This window comes from Cetorhinus maximus, chromosome 7 (genome assembly GCF_964194155.1).
Source record: "Cetorhinus maximus chromosome 7, sCetMax3.hap1.1, whole genome shotgun sequence".
NCBI classification, from domain to species: Eukaryota; Metazoa; Chordata; class Chondrichthyes; order Lamniformes; family Cetorhinidae; genus Cetorhinus; species Cetorhinus maximus.
This window is the reverse complement of record NC_135885.1, coordinates 39,735,683-39,756,121: the sequence shown is the minus strand read 5'-3', so window position 1 is coordinate 39,756,121 and position 20,439 is coordinate 39,735,683. Positions and strand designations below refer to the sequence as shown.

The window sequence follows — 20,439 nt, the reverse complement described above, 5'->3', positions numbered from 1 at the left end:
TAATTTTATCTGCATTCCATAATAATTTTTGCTATATATTAATAAGTAAAATTGTGCAAAAAGAAACAATGCTTCAAAGCACCCTGCCTTCAGTGATAGTTCAGTTTGATTATCAGAATCAGTGCTATACCCGCTCTTCTGCATCACACAACATTAACCTCAAAACTCCAGCACATTTGTTGTAGTGTGAAGACAGCCTTTTTTTAAATCTTAAAGATACATATTATATAAGGAGAGAATACCAAGAGCTAGGGGAATAGGCATTTTCACACTGACGTCATCATAACCACTAAGCAGTCTACACGTTTATTTATTTACAAACAAATTAATAAGAGTTGAGTTTCTAAAATTTTAATTGCAATTAATTATCTAATTTATGGGTTAAGTGGACTGCACAAGGCAAAGCTGTGGGCTGTGATCTATTTCTCACTTGTTTACTGACCATGCTTAGCTTATCATGTTGATCCACAAGTGGAATATAAGACTTAGATCGATCACATTTTCTGCCTGATCTGCTGAGCATTTCCAATGTTTTGTTATTGTTTCAAATTTCCAGCATCTGCAGTTTTTTTTCTTTTCCTTGTCACATATAGTGTTTAAACCATGTGCCAATTGAATTATTAGAATGATAAAAGTTAGATTTTAACTTTAAATGTAAAGTGGCAGAGTGATTCCAGGAATGTCTATGCATCTTTTCCTTTTTGTTTTGTCTCTACAAAATATGGAAAATTGAGATGGAAGTATAATAATTTTCAGAATATTTTTCTGGTTTATTGTGAAGTAGGTTTATGGGTGTAGGTATAGGTGTCTTTGTGTGATTTAATTACATTTGGAGTCAAGTAGATTGCAAGCTTGGAAACATCAAAAGAAGGTAGGTGTAGAAATGTTCTTGAAATGCTAATGAGTAAACATGGATGCTGGTTTAACATGTAAGGTGTGAAGTGAGTTTGCATTTTTTTAGGTAAATTAAGGGATTGTTTGGACTTCAAAGGCATGTTAGTCTGTTTTCCACCATCCAGAAAAGCAAGGCTAAGGAGTGTATCAGGAAGATATAATTATTTTCATAATGTTATTGGAATTTATTGTAAAGTAGAGTAATAGTGAGGTCTGTCTATGTCTGTGTGTGCGTGTGTGCATATGATGGCGGGGGGTCTTAATTGAATTAAAGGCAGCTGGTCTGAAAACTTTGGTGTTACAGAAGATAAGCTGGGTTTGATATGTTAAGTAGGTAAACATAGGGGTAAAGGGAACATTTGCATTTTTAAATAAACCAGACTAGATTGATTTCAAAGGAGGGGTGAAATGTTTCACTTAGCCCAGAGAAGTTAAGAAACAGTGTGTTTATTTTTCCCAAAGATTATTGGTACAATTGGGAATTTGAGTTTTTTTATTAGAGAGATAAAATCCGAAGACAGTTAAAAAGTGGGAATTTGCATTCAAAGGGGAAAATATGGATAAAGCAGAGAAGGCTGTATGTAAGAGAAGGCATTCTAAGATTTAAAGGCGTGAAAAAACCTCCAGCATCGAAGCCTCAAGCTGCTGTCTACAAAGAACTGATGTTAAGAAAACTCACTTTGAATTAGATTGTTCAGGGTATCGTGTTTCTATACTTGGTTCTTTTAAAATCTATGTGTCTTACTGTTGCCTTAATGAAAGTGTAACTGGGAGTTAGATTAAGTATGGGATTTAAAAGTTATCACAGTAGTAATTTGTAGATCTATGTGTGTGCTTAAATCATTTCTTATATTAATAAAGTTTTGTAAGAAACCTATAAGACACGGTGGTCTTATTGCTACTGAATTCAAGGCATGCATCTCAAAATTTATACAAATTGCCTAACAGTTGTGGCAGTTGTTTCAAGTTTCCCTTTGGAATTTGAGCAACTCAACATTTACCATCGGCTGTGCCATAACAAGTATGTTTATTTTTCCCAAAGGTTACTGACAATATTGGCAACATGAAAGTTTTTATATTATGAGGAAGGTACAGTTTCAAAGACATATGGAACAATAGAATTTATATATTAAAGAGAGAGAAACGTATATAAAAGAGAATGAAAGGCTATGTAAGGAGAGGGCCACGTAAGATCTAACAGGGGTGTGTGAAACAGCCTTCAAGAAGCTCCAGCCATTTGTGCATAAGCCTGCTATGTAAAGCAATTGAAGTTGAGGAAGTCATTTGGAATTCCACTATCAAGTAGGTACTGTGCTGACTTGCTGATTTGGTTTTAAATCTAAAATTTACTTTGGACTGTTGCCTTAAAGGGAGTGTGTAACTGGAATCAGGATAATTAGGAATATTAGGAGTTGTTATAAGATTAAGTAATTTGTAGCCTTATGTATGTGTTTGAAATCTTTTATTTTGTTAATAAATATTCTAATTTAATTTTTAAAATCTCTAAATGTCTTGGTGGACTCATTACTTCTGAATTCAGCGCACACAACTTCTCATAATAAATACAAATTGCAAAACCGTTGTGATCGTGTAGCTAAGTTTCCCTTGTGGATTTGGTCCACCTGGCACACATCATCTGCCATGTCATAACAAAATACATATGGTATTGAATAAATACTGCTTTCAGAAGCTATCTTAAATTCCTATATTATTTACAAACTGCTCAAATTTTCCTTCCATCACTTATAATGTAAAGTGTGCCTATCAGTTGGACTTCCTCCTACTAATCTATTTTTCACTTGTTGCTCTAATTACTAATATTACAAGCCACCATTGTGCTACCTAAGAAGACAACCATGGCTTAATTGCAATAGTTCCTCCAGTAGAAATGATACAAATTACAATATTATCGTAAAATAACAAAGCTAATTTTACTTGGTTTTCTTTCACAAGGTCTTGCAAATACTCTAACCTGAGATAGTAGAATTTGCATGCATGTACTTGATATGCTTTCTTTCTTAATCAGCAGCCTTTCTATCCCAAGCAGGGGCAATGATAGTCTTGCAATCTTAATTGCTTCTTCTCCCATTTCATCATTTATAACAGTAATATTTAGAGTGAAGCAGTACTGGCAACTTTCTTTCAACTTGGTAATATTTTCTGCCTCCTCTTCTAACTTCCTCTCCTCCCCATCCCTCTGCTGCCATGGAAATCCTAGCCCCTGAATTCATTTCTTGGATGTCTGACATCTCTAATCTCTAAGCCCTGCCTGAAGGAGAGTCAGATGGACTTGAATGTTGGCTGGGTTTCTCTCTCCATGGATGCTCCCAGACCTGAGGTTTTCCAGCATTTTCTATTTTTATTTATGACATCCCTAATGCTCTTGTAGTTAGTTTTGCTGCCTCAACCCTGAACAAGCTTCAACTGATCCAAAACACTGCTGCCTTTTTCCTCACCTGCATAAGGCTCACCATTTCCATCTCCAAGCTCCGCTGGCTCCCTCTGTCCCGTTAAGTAAAAATTCTTGTACTCAAATCTCTCTATGACCTTACCCTGCCCTATCTTAGTGATTTTCACCTGCCTTATATTCCTGTAGAACCATCACTCCTCCAATATCAGCTTTCTCCTTTCCGCATGCAATTGGTGACTGCTTGTTCAGCCATTACACTACTGCTTCTAAGTCCCTAACCAATTCCCTCTGATTTGCTACTTCGCTCCCTATTTTTGAAATCTTTCTCTTTCTACTTCTCCCGCATCTCATTTCTCCTTTCCTCCTCTTGCTTACACCTTAGTCTCATTTGTATTTTTACTGTTAAGTGCCTTGAAAAATCTTCTTACATATGAAGACCATAGAATTACATAGAACTTACAGCATGAAAACAGGGCATTTAGACCAATTAGTCTATGCTGATGTTTAATACTCCACATGAACCTCCTCACACCTGACTTCATCTAACCCTATCGGCATAACCTCCAATTCAGTCCTCCCTCACATACTATGGAAATGCACGTAGTTTGGTTTGTACTCAAAATAGCATTGATTGTAAATTTGAAAATATACTCTATCTTTTCTATTTGGCAATAAATCACAGAGTTAAATATTTAGACTAAGTCTCTCACTCATAACCAATTAAAATTTAGAACTAAATAAATGACTCTGTTAATTTACCACAATGCAATTTGCGAGAACTTTCAAACTGGTAATCTATTTTGTAGAGAAATGATATTAAATAGTGGACACCATTAAAGTACCTTTCACACTTGGCTATGATCAGACTCTCAGAATTGTTACGGCGCAGGAGGCCATTCGGCCCATCATGTCTGCACCAGCTCTCCAAATGAGCATTATGACTTAGTGCTATTCTCCTGCTTTTTCCCTGTACCCTTGCACATTGTTTCTATAAATTGATACTTATTAAAATCAAAGAAAACAAATGCGGCTTTTTAAAAAGTCCCAGCACATAAAAAACAACTATGGCCTGAATTTTCCCGTCAGTGATTTGGGGGCGGGGCCCGCTCGCCGACGCGAAAATGCCGCAGGAGGAACCCCCGACGTCATCCCGCCCCATTTAAATATTCAGGAAGCCGGGCCGACAGCGAAATCAGCTGTCCACCCGTCAACCTGTCAATGGCCAATTGAGGCCATTGACAGGATAATTAAGGTAATTAAAGGCGCTGCCTGTCCAACCTTAAGGCTAGCGGGCAGGCCAGGAGCCCCAACGGGCTTCTGATAATACATGAAACCTCATCCACTGGCGGGATGAGGTTTCATGTCCATTTTAAAAATCTTAAATAAACTTTATGAGAGATTTATTAACATGTCCCATCTCGTGTGACATTGTCACATGAGGGGGACATGTTAATATTTTTTTTATTTTTCTATTTTGACACTTTGAAGCACTGTTAGTAATCTCCCTGAGACAGCACTTGGTCTCAGGGAGCAGTGCGCTCTTTCACACGCATGCGCGAAAGAGTGCACTTTGACAGTTGGGGAATCCCTCCCGCCCCCGCACAGGAAGCGCATAGCGCTTCCCATCGGGCAGACCGCTGGACGGGCCTTAATTGGTCCGCCCATTTCAAATGGCGGCGGGGCCCGCTTCAGAGGCAGAGTTAGGTGTTCGCCCGCCGCCAAGCCGATGGGGCCCGCCTGCCAACCTAGGGCAAAATTCTGCCCTATATGTCTAATTTCAATCGTGAGGGAGATGCATTATCTCACAAATAATAGGGTGAAGTTCAATTGTTCCCTATTGAATGTTGCTTTATATCAACAGGATTTAAATTTGTTTTGTTGACATCATACTTAGTTTATAAAATTTTAAAAAATCATATATCAACAATACATTACCTAGTTCATTTGGATTATCAAACTGTGATACCAGTGCTCGCCCCAAAGAGAAGGTGGAGAACTCAATCCCACCCACTTTATGAGTGGGATGTGTGATGTTTTTGAGGAGTTTTTTGTCAAGAATCAGTCTAGTGACTAAGTCATTGCTCTCCATTTTGAATGTATGCCATTTTCCATCAGAAACTGAGATATCTGGTAAATGGTGCTCAATGTCTCCTATTGAGCCAGCATCAGAAATGTAGTTTATCCGTCCGTCCATAATCTAAAAATAAATGATAAAAAGCATTATGTTTCAAATGTCTTTATTTTTGTGTTTAATTTTAAATGCTATTCTTGTCTCTGCATGTTGCCATAGGAAGTCATTAATACCAATCCTCCTCCTTTGGGTTCACTGCTATTCTGATCCATGACTGGTAAATGGAAGCACTCACATTTACTGCAACAAATATGCCTGGATTTCTATTTTCTCTATTTAAATACTTGGGTTCCGATGTATAGATGATGGCACATGGTACCAAACATGCCAGATGGTCTCAAGTAGAGGTAATCCCAGGATTTAAACCATTGCCATCTGTTTTGGAGGTTGCATTCCACAGCCCTACTTAACTTCATATTCATTAAAGCTGTCTTTGTTTTCAAATTCAAGGTTCTTTTTAGTGAATTTTAATCAACATGAGGAATTATATTTTTGTGCATTTTTAGTCAGTTGCATGATAACGTATTGCACACGTTCTTGGTCAATTGCCCTTCTCAAGATGAGATCCCAGTCCTTGTTAGGTCACCAAGTTGTCAGAGAATGAACCTGCACTTCACTTTCATGTACCTCCTCAAAAAGTGCTGGTGTTGGCAGATACCTTGTAGCACATTTTTGGTTGCATACAATGGACAGAAGAAAAGGTACAATGCAAAGAAAACAATCTTTAAAAATGGTTAATTAACCTACCATTTATAGTCAAATGAGAGTTGAAGAAAAACGTTTTGACATGAAAATGAGAATGAAAACCATTCGTATGTCACAGAACTCTGTTGTGGATATCATTTGGCAACTTGGTATCAATATTTGAAATACTGCCTCTACTCTGCAATAACAATAATCCTCAACTTCAGAACACTATCGGTGCTACACTTTTACAGGTCATTTTTGTGCTATGAGCCCGTATCTGTTAGGAACAGGATTCAAGGTGTCCAAAGTCATTTTATGTAGGGCCTTTACAACAGTCAGGTAGAGGAGATCTTCATCCTCTTGGTATAGGTTGAATTCAAACCTACATCCCATAGCTGCCTTATCTACAGGGTCACACTGTGCTGCTCCATCTTATGCATTTTGCCTGATGTAAATTTGCATTGTAAAATGTCCTTGGGTAATAGTTCATTTTTGCAGTAAATTTATCAAACTCTTCATTCTAAAAAATTCTTAAATCTCAAATCTGACTCCTAGCCTGTCCACTTCCGGGTTGCATGGAAGCAGGGTGTTGTGACTCAGTCGTTAGTTTATGGTGACTTGTGAATCACACTTGCACGCTTGTTGCAGGGTGACCGAGTTGGTACTTTAGATACAGTAGTTCTGCAGACACTTCTTAGGTGGAACACATTCTGTTTATTTACAAGGTACTCAGCAGCTACATGTGTGTTTCTACACCAAACTCTATCTACCTACTTCTGCTGCTCACTTCCAGACTACTGACTTCCAACTAACTACTAACTAACTACAGAGTTAGCCCGTGCTACTCCACTATTGGTTACACAAGATCATGTGAGCTTCCATTATAACATCCTTCTTAAAGGTATGCTAAAAATTACACAAAACCAGAGTTACCACACAGGGCAAGGGACAAGCAACTAACCCAGGAGGTTGGCATTTTAAATATTTTAATTGAAACTCGCAACATCTAATTTAATCTGCTCTTATCTATGTCACAAATGAGATCCTATGCGACTGTGACAAAGGCAAACTTTCCCTCCTCTTTCTTCTCGACTTGCCTGCAGCCTTTGTCATTTTGACCACATCCTCATCCTCCTATGCCTCTTCACTATTGTCCAGCTGGGTGGGGCTGCTCTCACCTGGTTCTATTCTTATCTATCTAATTGTAGCCGGAAAATCACTTGCAATGGTTTCTCTTCCTGCTCCTGCAACATTACCTCTGGTATCACCCCAAGGATCTCTCCTTGGTCACCTCCTATTTCTCATTTACATGCTGCCCCTCCATGATATCATGCAAAAGCACAGCATTAGTTTTCACACGTATGCTGATGCCACCCAGTAATATTTTACTAACACCGCTCTCGACTCTTCCACTGTTGCTAAACTATCAGGGTGTTTATCCACAATCCAGTACTGGATGAGCAGAAATTTCCTCCAATTAAATACTGGGAAGATTTGAGACCATTGCTATCAGTCACTGCTCAAAACTCTGGTCCCTAGTTGCTAAGTCCATCCCTCTTACTGGCAACAGTCTGAGATTAAATTTGTTTGTAATTTTGGTGTCACATTTGACCCTAAAATTAGCTTCAGACCTCATATTCATGGCATCACTAAGACTGTCTATTTCTGTCTCTGTAACATTGTCCAACATTGCCCATCTCAGCTCATGTGCTGTTGGGACCTTCACTCAGGTTTTCATTACCTCTAGACTTGACTATTCTGATGCACATCTGGCTGGTGTCCCACATTCTATCTTATGTAAACTTGAGATCATCCAAAACTCTGCTGCTTATCTCCTAACTTGCACCTAGTCCCATTCACCTATCTCCACTGTGTTTGCTGGCCTACATTGGTTCCCAGTCAAGCAAGGTCTTGAATTTAAAACTCTCATCCTTGTTTTCAAATTCCATTTATGGTCTTATCCTTCCCTAACTTTAATCTTCTCCAACTCTGAAATAACTGCACTCCTCTAATTCTGGCCTTTGAGTATCCCCAATTTTAACTGCTCCACCATTGGTAGCTGTGCCATCACCTGCCTAGGCCTTAAGTTCTGAAATTCCCTCCCTATACCTCTCCACCTCTCTGCTTCACTTTCCTCTTTAAAACACTCCTTAAAACATACCTCTTTGACCAAGCCTTTTGGTCAGCTAAGCTAATATCTCCTTGGGCAGGATTTTACGCGTCGGCGAGCAGGGGCAGGGCCCGCTCACTGACACAAATGACACGCAGTAACATTGGGTGGAACTCCCGACGTCACTGCGCCCCATTTAAATTTTCAGTAAGGCGGGGGCGCAGTGAATTCAGCTGTGCGCCCGCCGACCTGCCAATGGCCAATTGAGGCTATTGACAGAGTCAATTAAGTAATTAAAGGACCTGCCCGTCCAACCTTATGGTTGGCGGGCAGGCCAGGAGCCCCGGCGGGAACTAGAAAAAACATGAATCCTCATCCACCGGCAGGATGAGGTTTCATGTAGGTTCTTAAAAATTTTAATTAAGTTTTTGTAAAAATTATGGACATGTCCCAATTCATGTGACATTGTCACATGAGGGGACATGTTAGGGAAATTTTATTTTTCTATTTTTAGGTTTTTAACATTTAGAGCCAATCTCCCTGAGACTGCACTTAGCCTCAAGGAGATGAGTGCACTCATTTGCGCGCATGCGCGAAAGAACGCACTCTCGATTTTGGGATTCCCCCCACCTGCACAGGGAGCACACAGGACATTAATTGGCCCACCCATGTAAAACGGCGCCGTGCCCCCAATTGGGGGCGTCGATCGGAAGTGCGCCTCTGCGCGCCCGTCCTTCAACTTCGCCCCCGACGGGGGTGAAAATTCAGCCCATATTTTGATTTATAATGCAACTGAGAAATTTCCTTTAAATGTCTTCTTATGTTAAAGGCACTGTATAAATATAAGTTGTTGTTGTTTAACAGTGGTTGGCCTCAGGAAACCTGGAAGCTGAAGGGAGGCGAGGACAACTTTGGGGAAAAGGTAAAGGTCTTTACAGGATTGCCAGTGGACCAGGGGGAGCAGGATTGCTTCCTCTTGACTCTCCAAGCTCCCCTCCATCAGACTCCTCACCAAGCCCTCCTGCCCTCAAATCAAAGACACCCAGGCTAGGGATCAGACTCCCCAGTGCCATAGGTCTGACCAACATGTGCTAGCAGCCTGGTCCAAAGTCCACACTGCCTGACTGGAAGTCAAGCCTGACGATCAGACTGACATTCAGGTGAGGAGTCTGGCAAGGAGGAAAAACCACATCTTGTGGAGTTAAAACCCAACAGCATGTGGGGAAACGCAGACTTCCGGGTTTTCTAACCAAAACTCTGCGTTCTCTGTCTACAAAACACTCCCCTGTTAAAATCCAGCCACCATTTCCTTTTCTGGTGCTTGATGCTGCCTGAAGACAATGGGGAGCCTTTAGGGCTTAAAACTAACAGACTGTTTGAATATCATCGCTACGGTAAGCTACAAAAAACATGGTTTATGCACAATAGGAAAAATAAAATAGTGATAAGTATATTCACAATAAATAAAACAAATAAGAACTTCTGAGCCGGGATTTTTCCCTTGTCGGGTGGTCTCGGTGGGGACAGATGGGAGTGGTCGGGAAGCTGACCGCTGCCCGCGATCAGGCAGGACCGCGATTTCACACTGGCGGTCCAATTAAGACCCAACTAGCATGAAACACGTGCTTCAGCGCTCAGCGCTGCCTATGTGAGGGTTGGGGGGTGGTGGTGGAGGGAGAGAGTGCAAGTTTGCAAATGCGCACAGAGCTGCCTCAGGGGCATGAAGAGTTTTGAAAATTAAAAATAAAGATTTTTAAAATGTTAAAAAACATGTCCCCTCACCTGACTAAATAGAGGGTGTTCTGGAGAGGGGATAAGTAGGCTTACAAAGCAGAAAGATATGGCTGCCTTGCAGGACAGCTACTTTGATAATGACTCCCAGAGTGTGGCAGGAAGGGACAGAGTGTACAAACATTAAAAAACAGCAGCAATTAGGGTCAAAGAGGGAAAAAGTGGTAAAAAGGCAAAATTAATGACTCTTTACTTAAATGCACTTAGTATTTGGAACAAAATAAATTAATTGACAGCACATATAGAGGTTGATGGATATGATCTTATAGCCATTACGGTGACATGGTTACAAGGAGATCAAAGCTGGGAACTAAATATTCAGGGATATGTGACTTTTCGAAAGTACAGGCAGGAAGAAAAGGGTGGTGGGGTAGCTTTGTTAGTAGGCGATGGAATAGTTATAATAGCAAGAAATGATCTTGGATCGGAAGATGTGGAATCCATATGGGTAGAGGCAGGGAATAACAAGGGGAAGAAGACACTGGTGGGAGTAGTCTATAGACCCCCTAACAGTAGCTATGCTGTAGGACAGAGGATAAATCAGGAGATAATGAGGGCATGTAAAATCGGCTGTATATTAATCATGGGTGACTTTAACCTTCATGTAGATTGGGGAAATCAAATTGGCAGAGGTAGCCATGAGCAAGAATCCATAGAGTGTATTCGGGAAAGTTTCCTAGAATAATATGTTGTGGATCCAATCAGGGATCAGGCTATTTTGGATCTAGTAATGTGTAACGAGGCAGATTTAATAAAGGATCTCAGAGTAAAAGTTCCCCTAGGAAACACTGATCATAGCATGGTGGAATTTAGCATTCAATTTGAGAGTGAAACAACTGTGCTAAACTTAAATAATGGTAATTACAAAGGAATGAGGCAGAGTTGGCAGGAATGGACTGGGAAAGGAGTTTGGCAAAAAAGACGGCTGATGAACAATGACAGACGTTGAATAAAATAGTTCATGACTCACAACAAAGATATATCCCAGTGAGGAAGAAGGATTGTAGTAAGGGGATAAACCAACCATGGTTAACAAGGGAGTTAAGGATAGTATTAAAGTGAAAGAAAAAACATCCAGTGTGGCAAAGATTAGTGGTGAGCCAGAGGATTGGGAAAGTTTTAAAAACCAACAGAAGATGACCAGAAAAATAAAAAGAGGAAGAAAATAGGCTTTGAGGGTAAGCTAGCAAGTAATATAACAATACACAGTAAAAGCTTCTTTATGGGCAGAATTTTCCTCCCACTGGGGGGGAAGTTGAGGAGTGGGCACGTGGAGGCGTGCCTCCGATTGGCACCCCCAATCGGGGGCACGCTGCCATTTTATGTGGGCAGAACAATTGAAGCCCGCCCAGCATGACATCCACAAGGAAACACTGTGCGCTCCCTGTGCGGGCGGTGGGGGGTAAATCCCTAAACCGAGAGTGCGCTCTATCGCGCATGCACATGAAAAAGCACACTCATCTCCTGAGGCTAAGTGCTGCCTCAGGGAGATTGGTACCAAATTTAAAATGTTAACAATAGAAAAAAAAAAATTCCCCTGACATGTCCCCTCATGTGACACTGTCACATGAGTTGGGACATGTCCATCACTTTTATTAACACTTTTATTAAAAATTTAAAAACCTTCATGAAACCTCATCCCACTGGTGGATGAGGTTTCTTGCTTTTTCCAATGCCCGCCAGGGCTCCTGGCCTGCCCGCCAACTTTAAGGTTGGACGGGCAGGTCCATTAAGTACTTTAATTACTTTGTCAATGGCCTCAATTGGCCATTGACAGGTCGGCGGGCGCCCAGCCGATTCTGCTGAGCCCCCGCCCACCTGAAAATTGAAATGAGGCGGGGTGACATCAGGAGTTCCGCCTGACGTCATCCCGCGTCATTTTACACGTCGGCGAGCGGGTCTTGTCCCCCTCTCACCGACCGGGAAATCCTGGCCTATATAAAAAGGAAGAGAGAGGCCAAAGTCAATATAGGGCCCTTAGAGAATGAGGCTAGGGAAATAATAATGGGAACCAGGAAATGGCAGAGGAGTTGAATAAATACTTTCTATCTGTCTTCATGGTAGAAGACATTAATAGCATACCAAAAATAATAAATACTCATGGGGCAAAAGCGGGGGAGGAAATACATACAGTAACTATCACTAGAGAAAAAGTACTAGGGAAATTAATGGGGCGAAAGGCTGATAAGTCACCTGGACCTGATTGGTTGCATCCTAGGATATTAAAGGAAATAGCTGCAGAGATAGTGGATGCAGTGGAGGTAATCATCCAAGAATCCTTAGACTCTGAAAAAGTCCCAGAGGATTGGAAAACTGCCAAAATAACATCCTTATTCAAAAAGGGAGGGAGACAAAAAACGGGTAACTATAGGCCAGTTAGCTTAACATCCGTCATTGGGAAACGTTAGAGTCTATTATAAAGGATGAAATAGCAGAGCATTTAGAAATGCATAATATAATCAAGCAGAGTCAGCATGGCTTCATGAAGGGGAAATCATACCTGATAAATTTATTAGAATTCTTTGAGGAGGTAACAAGCAGGATAGATATAGGGTAACCAGTAGATGTAATACATTAGGATTTCCAAAAGGCACTTGATAAGGCACCACACAAGACTACTTAATAAGATAAGAGCCCAGGGTGTTGGGGTCGTATATTAGCATGGATAGAGGATTGACTAACTAATAGAAGATAGAGAGTTGAGAAACGGGGCATTTTCAGGTGGGCAACTGGTAACTAGTGGAGTGCCACAGGGATCAGTGCTAGGGGCACAATTATTTACAATATATATTAATGACTTGGATGAGGAAAATGAATGTACTATCGCCAAGTTTGTGGATGACACATAAATAGGTGGGAAGGCAAGTGGTGAGGATGACACAAAGAGTCTACAGAGGGATATAGACAGATTAAGTGAGTGGGAAAAAACATGGCAGATGGAATATAATGTGGGAAAATGTGAGGTTATGCACTTTGGCAAGAAGAATACAGGAGCCGAATATTACTTAAATGGAGAAAGATTGAAGAGAGCTGCAGCACAAAGGGATTTGGGGGTCATCATGTGTGAATCCCAAAAAGCTAGCATACAAGTTCAACAGGTAATAGGGAAGGCAAATGGAACGTTGGCCTTTATTTCAAAGGGAATGGAGTATAAAAATAGGGAAGTCTTGCTAAAACTATACAAGGCACCAGTTAGACCACACCTAGAATACTGTGAACAGTTTTGGTCCCCTTATCTAAGGAAAGATATATTGGCATTGGGGGCAGTCCAGAGAAGGTTCACTAGGTTGATCCTGGGTATGGAGGGATTTCTTATTAGGAGAGGTTGAGTAGGTTGGACCTATACTCATTGGGAGTTTAGAAGAATGAGAGGCGACCTTATTGAAACATATAAGATTCTTAGGGGACTTGACAGGGTAGATGCTGAGAGGTTGTTTCCCTTTGTGGGAGAGTCTAGGACCGGAGGCCATAATCTCAGAGTGAGGGGTCACCCATTTAAGACAGAGATGAAGAGGAATTTCTTCTCTCAGAGGATAGTCAATCTGTAGAGGCTGGATTGTTAAGTATATTCAAGGCTGAGATGGACAGATTTTTAAACAGTAAGGGAATCAAGGGTTATGGGGGAAAGGCAGGAAAGTGAAGTTGAGGATTATCAGATCAGCCATGATCTCATTGAATGGCAGAGAGGACTCAATGGTGCAAATGGACTACTTCTGCTCCTATGTCTCATGGTCTTATGGTCTCTGTCACATGAGCAGGGACATGTTAGAAATTAGGATGAAATGAAAAAATTTTTTTTAATGACAAATCGAAACCTCATCCCACCCATGGATGAGGTTTTGCAAAAACTGCAAAGGCTGCTTGGCCTTTACCCCTGCCTGCCAACTGTAAGGTTGGATGGGCAGCAAAAGATTTAATTCAATTACATTGTTAATGGCCTTACCAGGCCTTTTAATTGTTGGCGGGCGTGCTGCCAACTCCTGCGCGCACCCACCGACCAAAATATCGTGCTAGTGTGCAATGACATCGGGACACTCGCTCGTGTCATTTTACGTTCGAGCGGGTCATGTGCGTACCGGCCCGCTCAGCGAAAAATCCCACCGCAAGGTTTCTTTAAAGAGTAACACAAGCATGAATCTGGGTTTCAGGAGCAGATAGGCTGGGGCAAAAATGGAGAAGGGCAATAATATGGAAGTAGAAGGTCTTGGTTTTTGGATAGGATCAATGTTCCTTGATGTTGAGCTGCATGAGTCTGTGGCCAAAAAGGACTGAAAGGTACCACACAGACCTTGTCCTGGGATAAATAACACATCCTCATGGCAATATAAAAAAAGCATGCTGTACACAACAACTACATTTTAAAGGGAACATCAGATAGGATATGAGTCAGAAGCTCATGCAGGGCCAAATTGGATGCCAAAGTTGTAAACAGTCTGGTTCACTCTGACATGCTGGCCAGGGATTGGATGGAATCAGTAGCAAAGGAACTTAGTTTGTGGTGGGGACTTAAGGCAATAACCTCAGTCTCCTCAATATTTAATTTTATCTCAACCAGGACCGGAGATCAGATAAGCAGTCTGAAATTAGCAAGGCAATGAAGGGGTTGAGAGGGCTACTGGGTGTTGTTAGCATACATGTGGAACCAAAGATTGCATTTTTGGATGATGTTATCAAGTGGCAGAATTTGTATGAGAAATAGCAGGGGCCAAGGTCAGGTCTTTGATAGATCCAGAGGTAATGGTCAAGCGCAAAGAGAAGCAATTGCAGAAAATTCACTGTCTACATCTGGATAGGTAAGAATAACCAGGCATGAGCATGATTCAATGCTCTCCTGGACTGCCTTCCATCCTTCCAAAACTCTGCTATCCTAGCCAAACCTGAAGAAAACACTGCACCTCTATCACCCATGTCATTGCCAACTTACATTGGCTCCTAGTCTCCCGACTCCTTCTGTTGATTAAATTCTGTCATGGCCTCATACATGCATATCTCTGTAATTTCCTCCAATCCTCCCTGCAGAATCCTCTGTTCATCTGACTCTGAACTTCTGTGCCCTATTCTCTTCACACCAGTTGTGTCTTCAGCCATCTAAGCCCCACACTCTGGAATTCCCTTCCTAATTTTTCCCAGCTCCCTCTCCTTATTTAAAACCTTCCTCTAAACAGACCTCTTTGATCAAGCCTTTTGTTATCGCTCCAAACGTCTCCTGCTTTTGTTCGTTTATTTCTGATTATGCCTCTGGCACGACATAAATGTTAGTTATTGTTGTTGTTGTAAAATTACAGCATAAATGACACCAGATTGATGAATTAAATCACATGAAAAATATTTTTGGACATGGATGCAGCAAAAAAGGATTATGCTGCAATTCATTAATAGTGCTTAGTGCTCGTAATGTGAGTTCATCTGCAATTAAAATCTCTGAAGGAAATAATTTATTATTTAGTTGATTTTATTGATTACAATACTGAAAATAAATTTACCTTGACAGCGATATAGTTTATACTTCCTTGTATGTGCAGCAGCATTCCTTCTGATGAGTATGTTCTGAACTGTATTTCAATGCTACTGGTATCCCCATCTCCTTTTTGATTTTGTTTTCTCTTTATGTGGTTCTTCAATAGTTGTCCACGTTTATAACTTTCTTTAATGAAATAGTCAAGATGAAATTGTCCATCGAGATTTATTGCTGTATCTGGAGAAGTAGCTGCATTTGAGGATAAATAGTTAAATTCACCATAGTGGCCCTGTAACCATAAGTACAATCACTCCAGCACAAATGACATTCTCTCAACCACAAAGGGTACACGTCAGCATTGCCTTGACCCTCAGATCATATTCTCCAGTTATCCTTCGGTTCGGGAGTCACTTTTCCAGGATTTAGAAATTCACATCCTTACCCTGACTGCCTCACTTGTATTCCTGCTGCTCCAACATTTGTTCTTTTACCTCCAGACTTGTATAAACTGGGATCCTAGTTCCAAGACTTGCCTGTGCAGTTCTCCAGTCCCTATTGCCCATCAGTTGTCAGCATTTCTACCAGTGAGCTACAGATAACTGTCTGAATTCATTCTATTCATAGAATTATACAGCATGGAAGGAGGCCATTCAACCCATCATGTCTGTTTCATATTCTTCTGTATAAAATAATAGCAAAATATTTCCCCCTTCTCTTAAACTTTCTCTGTGTTACAGGCTTGTAAATGTACATAAAACTAATTTTATAAGGTGATATTTTTAATATAAGGAAATAAGCTCAAGAATTTTAAGAACAGGAAAATGCAAAAGTCTCACCCATCTCTGTCCCTGTCTCAGCCCATCTGCTACTGAAGCCTTCATTCATGCTTTTGTCACTTCCAACCTCGACTATTCCAATGGTCTTAAGCTGGCCTCCCATCTTTTATCATCTGTACAGCTCATCTGAAGCTCTGGTGCCTGTGTCATGAGTTGTACAAAGTCCCAGTCACCCATTACCCCACTCTTGCCAGAAATAGGGGCAGTCGTAGGCCATTTAGCCTACTTCACCATTCAATAATATCATGGCTGATCTGATTGTGGCCTTAACTCCACTTTCCTGCCACCCTAATCCCATAACCCTTGACTCCCTTGTTGATCAATAATCTGTCTAACCCAGCCTTGAATACATTTGATGACCCAGCCTCCACTGCACTCTGTGGAAGAGAATTTCAAAGATTAAAGAACATCTGAGGAAAGAAATTCCTCCTCATCTCCATCTTAAATGGGGAGAGCCCCAATTTTTAAACTGTGCCCCTAGTTCTAGATTCCTCCGCAAGGGGAAATATCCACTCAGCATCTACCCTGTCAAGCCCCCTGTAACGATTTGACATACCAGGTAGGTTTCTACTTGAAACAGATATCTTTATTACAGAGAGCCCTTCAGAAGCTACATGCTTGAACCATGTCCTCGACTTGAAAGCCATGCCCTCTGATTACCCACGCTTAGGGCTCATTTGTTAGAGTCCACAAGAACAATCATGTGACTCCTGATAGGCAGGAGGGGAAAGGCGATAGCTTCAATCACTACATTTCCTCCCCTTTAGGGTTTTTACATTTCCTATTTACAAAGAACATTTTAATCCACAACATATACATGTATACAGGTCAGGTGATTAAAGATTAATTCTCTGAGGTGGTTTCCTTATTCGGTTAGAGCAGCATTGCTCTACCACTTGAGGTTCACCCACTGGATTGACATGATCAGGAACTGCAGCATCAAGCACATCATTAGAAAGTGGCAGTTCAGGGCTGGGCAACTCTACAGGAACATTGGGTATGTCTATTCTAGGTCGATCTATCACCTCAGGAAAGGTTAACCTTAGTGGTTTGACATTAATCACAGGCGGAATAGCTGTTTGTTGGAATGCCTCTCTATTCCTAAGATGACCCACATGTTTTTGAACAATTTGGTCTTCCACTTCCACCTGAAAGAACAAGGGACCAGTTTCTGAGACAATTATACCAGGAATCAAACAAGGTCCACTTCCAAATTCCTCACGAAAACTGTATCTCCTACTGTAAATCTTTGAGCTTTGCTATGAATATTGTGATTCAATTTTTGATTACTCTGATTCTTCTCTACCTTCTCCTCTAAGTTTGGAAACACCAGACTTAACCTTATATGTAGTCAGCGTTTCATCAATAATTCAGACCGTAGTTGAATGAGACATCATATGATAATTGAGAAGAAAACGGGAAAGTCGAGTTTCTAGGGTACCCTCGGATAACCTCTTCATTCCAGTTTTGTAAGTTTGCACAGCTCTTTCAGTTAAACCATTTGATGAGGGATGATACGGTGCTGTTTTAATATGTTTGATTCCATTTAGCTCATGAATCTTGAAATTCTGTACTAGTAAAGATTGTACTGTTATCCGGAATGATGACTTCCGGTAGGCCATGTATTCTAAAACATTGATGCGGCTTTTCAATAGTTGCACTCGATGTTGGTGATCTGACTTCATACACATCTATCCACTTAGAATGCGCATCTATAGTCAATAAAAACATGGGCCAGGATTTTGCCATTGTCGGGCAGGCTTGGCGGGTGTGGGTGGGAGCAGCCGGGAAGCCGACCACCACCCGCGATCAGACTGTGACCACGATTTCACGCTGGCGGCCAATTAAGGCCTGACCAGCATGAAACACATGCTGCAGCACTGCCTGTGTGTGAGGGCTGAGGGGGGAAGGAGGAGGGCGAGAGGGCAAGTCTGCGCATGTGCGCAGGAAAAGCTCCCTAAGGCACAGAGCTGCCTCAGGGAGATGAAGATATAAAATAATTAAAATAAAGAATTTTAAGGTGTTAAAAAACACGCCCCCTCATGTGACTCTGACACATGAGCAGGGACATGTTGGAAATTAGTATGAAATGTTTTTTTTAATGACGGATTGAAACCATGTCTCACCCATGGATGAAGTTTCGCAAAAAATGCAAAGACCGCTTGGCCTTTTCCTCTGGCCGCCTACTGTAAGATTGGATGGGCAGTGAGAAATTTAATTCAATTAGAGTCTTAATTGACAGCGGGCACACTGCCAACTCCTGCGCTTGACCACCGACCGTGAGTACGCAATGACGTCGGGACGCTCACCCGACGTCAACACGGGTCATTTTACGCTCATTCGGGTCGGGCGTGTACCCGCCCGACGAGCAGAAAATTCTGCCCCTGGTACCTAAGAATGGCCCTACACAATCAACATGTAGTCTAACCCAGGGTCAACCAGGCTACTCCTACTGCTGCAGTTGAGCTGAAACAGGCAACTTCTTTTGTTGCTGACACTGGAGATAGTGTTTGACCATGTTTTCAATGTCACTGTCTATGCCTGGCCATCAGGCATAGCTTCCTGCAAGCAAATTCATCTTTGATATGCCTGGGTGCGCACTGTGAAGCTCTGTCAAGAGTGGTTCTCTTCCTTGCGAAGGGACGACGACTCTTCATCCCCACAATAAGATTCCATCTTGACAGCTTAACTCTGTTTTATGGGCACGGAATGGTCTTACCTCTTCAGATACTGGTGAATTCGACCACCCTTCCAATGCAAGGTCTCGGACTTTCGACAAAATTGGATCTCTGTTCATCCAATTCCTTATTTGCTTCACACACACAGGAGTCCAAGGAATTCAGTACAAGCACAACTTCTTGTGGCACTGGAGCATTTATAATGCTATCTAGTAATGGGAGATGACTGAGTGCATCCTCATTTGCAATGCAGTGCATAAATTATAAAGTGCATAAAGGTATACTCATACGAAGATAATATTGAAGCCCAGCGTTGAATTCTTACTGAGGCTATTAGCGGAATGGCTTTATCCTCATTGAATAAACCCATGAATGGTTTATGGTCCGACACTATGGTGAAATGTCATCCATGCAGATACAAGTGGAATTTCTTCACTCCAAATGTTACTGGTAAACCTTCCTTTCCAAGTTGGGAATAACCTTTCTCGGCTGCAGAGAAAGTTCTGTAGACATAGCCAATTGGCCTTTCTGAACTGATTTCTGTCCTTTCTTTTTCTGTTTACCACAGTGTTTCGTCTTGTCCTTCATTTTGATTTCACAGTCAGCCAAATTTCTCTCTGGTGAAATCTTAACTTGGCTCAGTTTGGTAGTTGAACTACCCATGGCTTCATTATCCACTCGCATCTTTGAAAGTTCCACGGCTTTTCCTTCTAATGCCTCTTATGTTTCATTCAGCTGATCCTTCAACTCTTCAGTCTCTTTCTTGTATCTCTTGGCTTCTTCCTGGAATATTGAACATTGTTGAGTCTTCTCTGCCAACTGTTTCTTCAGTTTTTTCAGAATGGCACTAAATTCATTTTGTTTCTCTTCATGATTTTCCAGAGGAACCAACTCTGACCTGATGGATCCTTGCATCTTGTGAAGGTCCTTCGATTCTCCTAACTCATTTTGAAATACAACGTCACATTCCCTTAGCAGCTAATGAACTCCTCCTGTTCTCAAGCGAAATATTTCAGACCAGTTGAGCTTAATTTTTTGTAACCCATCTCAGCCCAGAAGGCTAGGTCCTTTGCCTGTCACTATGATCACTGGAAGCTGGGCTGTCTGTTGCCCATTGGACACAGGTACTGCCTTCTAACCTTGTCCAAATCCAACAAGACCTGGACAATATCCAGGCTTGGGCTTACAGGTGGCAAGTAACATTCATGCCACACAAGTGTCAGGCAATAACCATCTCCAACAAGAGAGAATCCACCCATCGCCCCTTGATGTTCAATGGCATGACCATCACTGAATCTCCCACTATCAACATCCCGGGGTTACCATTGACCAGAAACTGAACTGGACTAACTATATAAATACTGTGGCTACAAGAGCAGGTCAGAGGCTAGGAATCCTGTGACAAGTAACTCACCTCCTGACTCCCCAAAACCTGTGCACCATC

The 20,439-nt window shown here is 41.5% G+C and overlaps 1 protein-coding gene across 2 annotated transcripts in view; it reads right to left on the bottom strand.

Annotated features, from left to right (window-relative positions):
• LOC144682733 (protocadherin Fat 4-like) overlaps window positions 1–20,439 on the bottom strand; it is a 189,026-nt gene that overhangs the window by 23,572 nt on the left and 145,015 nt on the right. For both annotated transcript variants that reach the window (XM_078545370.1, XM_078545371.1), the window contains exons 14-15: window positions 15,507–15,730; window positions 5,240–5,501 (exon numbers count right to left, since the gene is read on the bottom strand). In XM_078545370.1, the coding sequence (XP_078401496.1) occupies window positions 5,240–5,501; window positions 15,507–15,730 (486 nt within the window). The remainder of the gene's footprint in view (window positions 1–5,239; window positions 5,502–15,506; window positions 15,731–20,439) is intronic.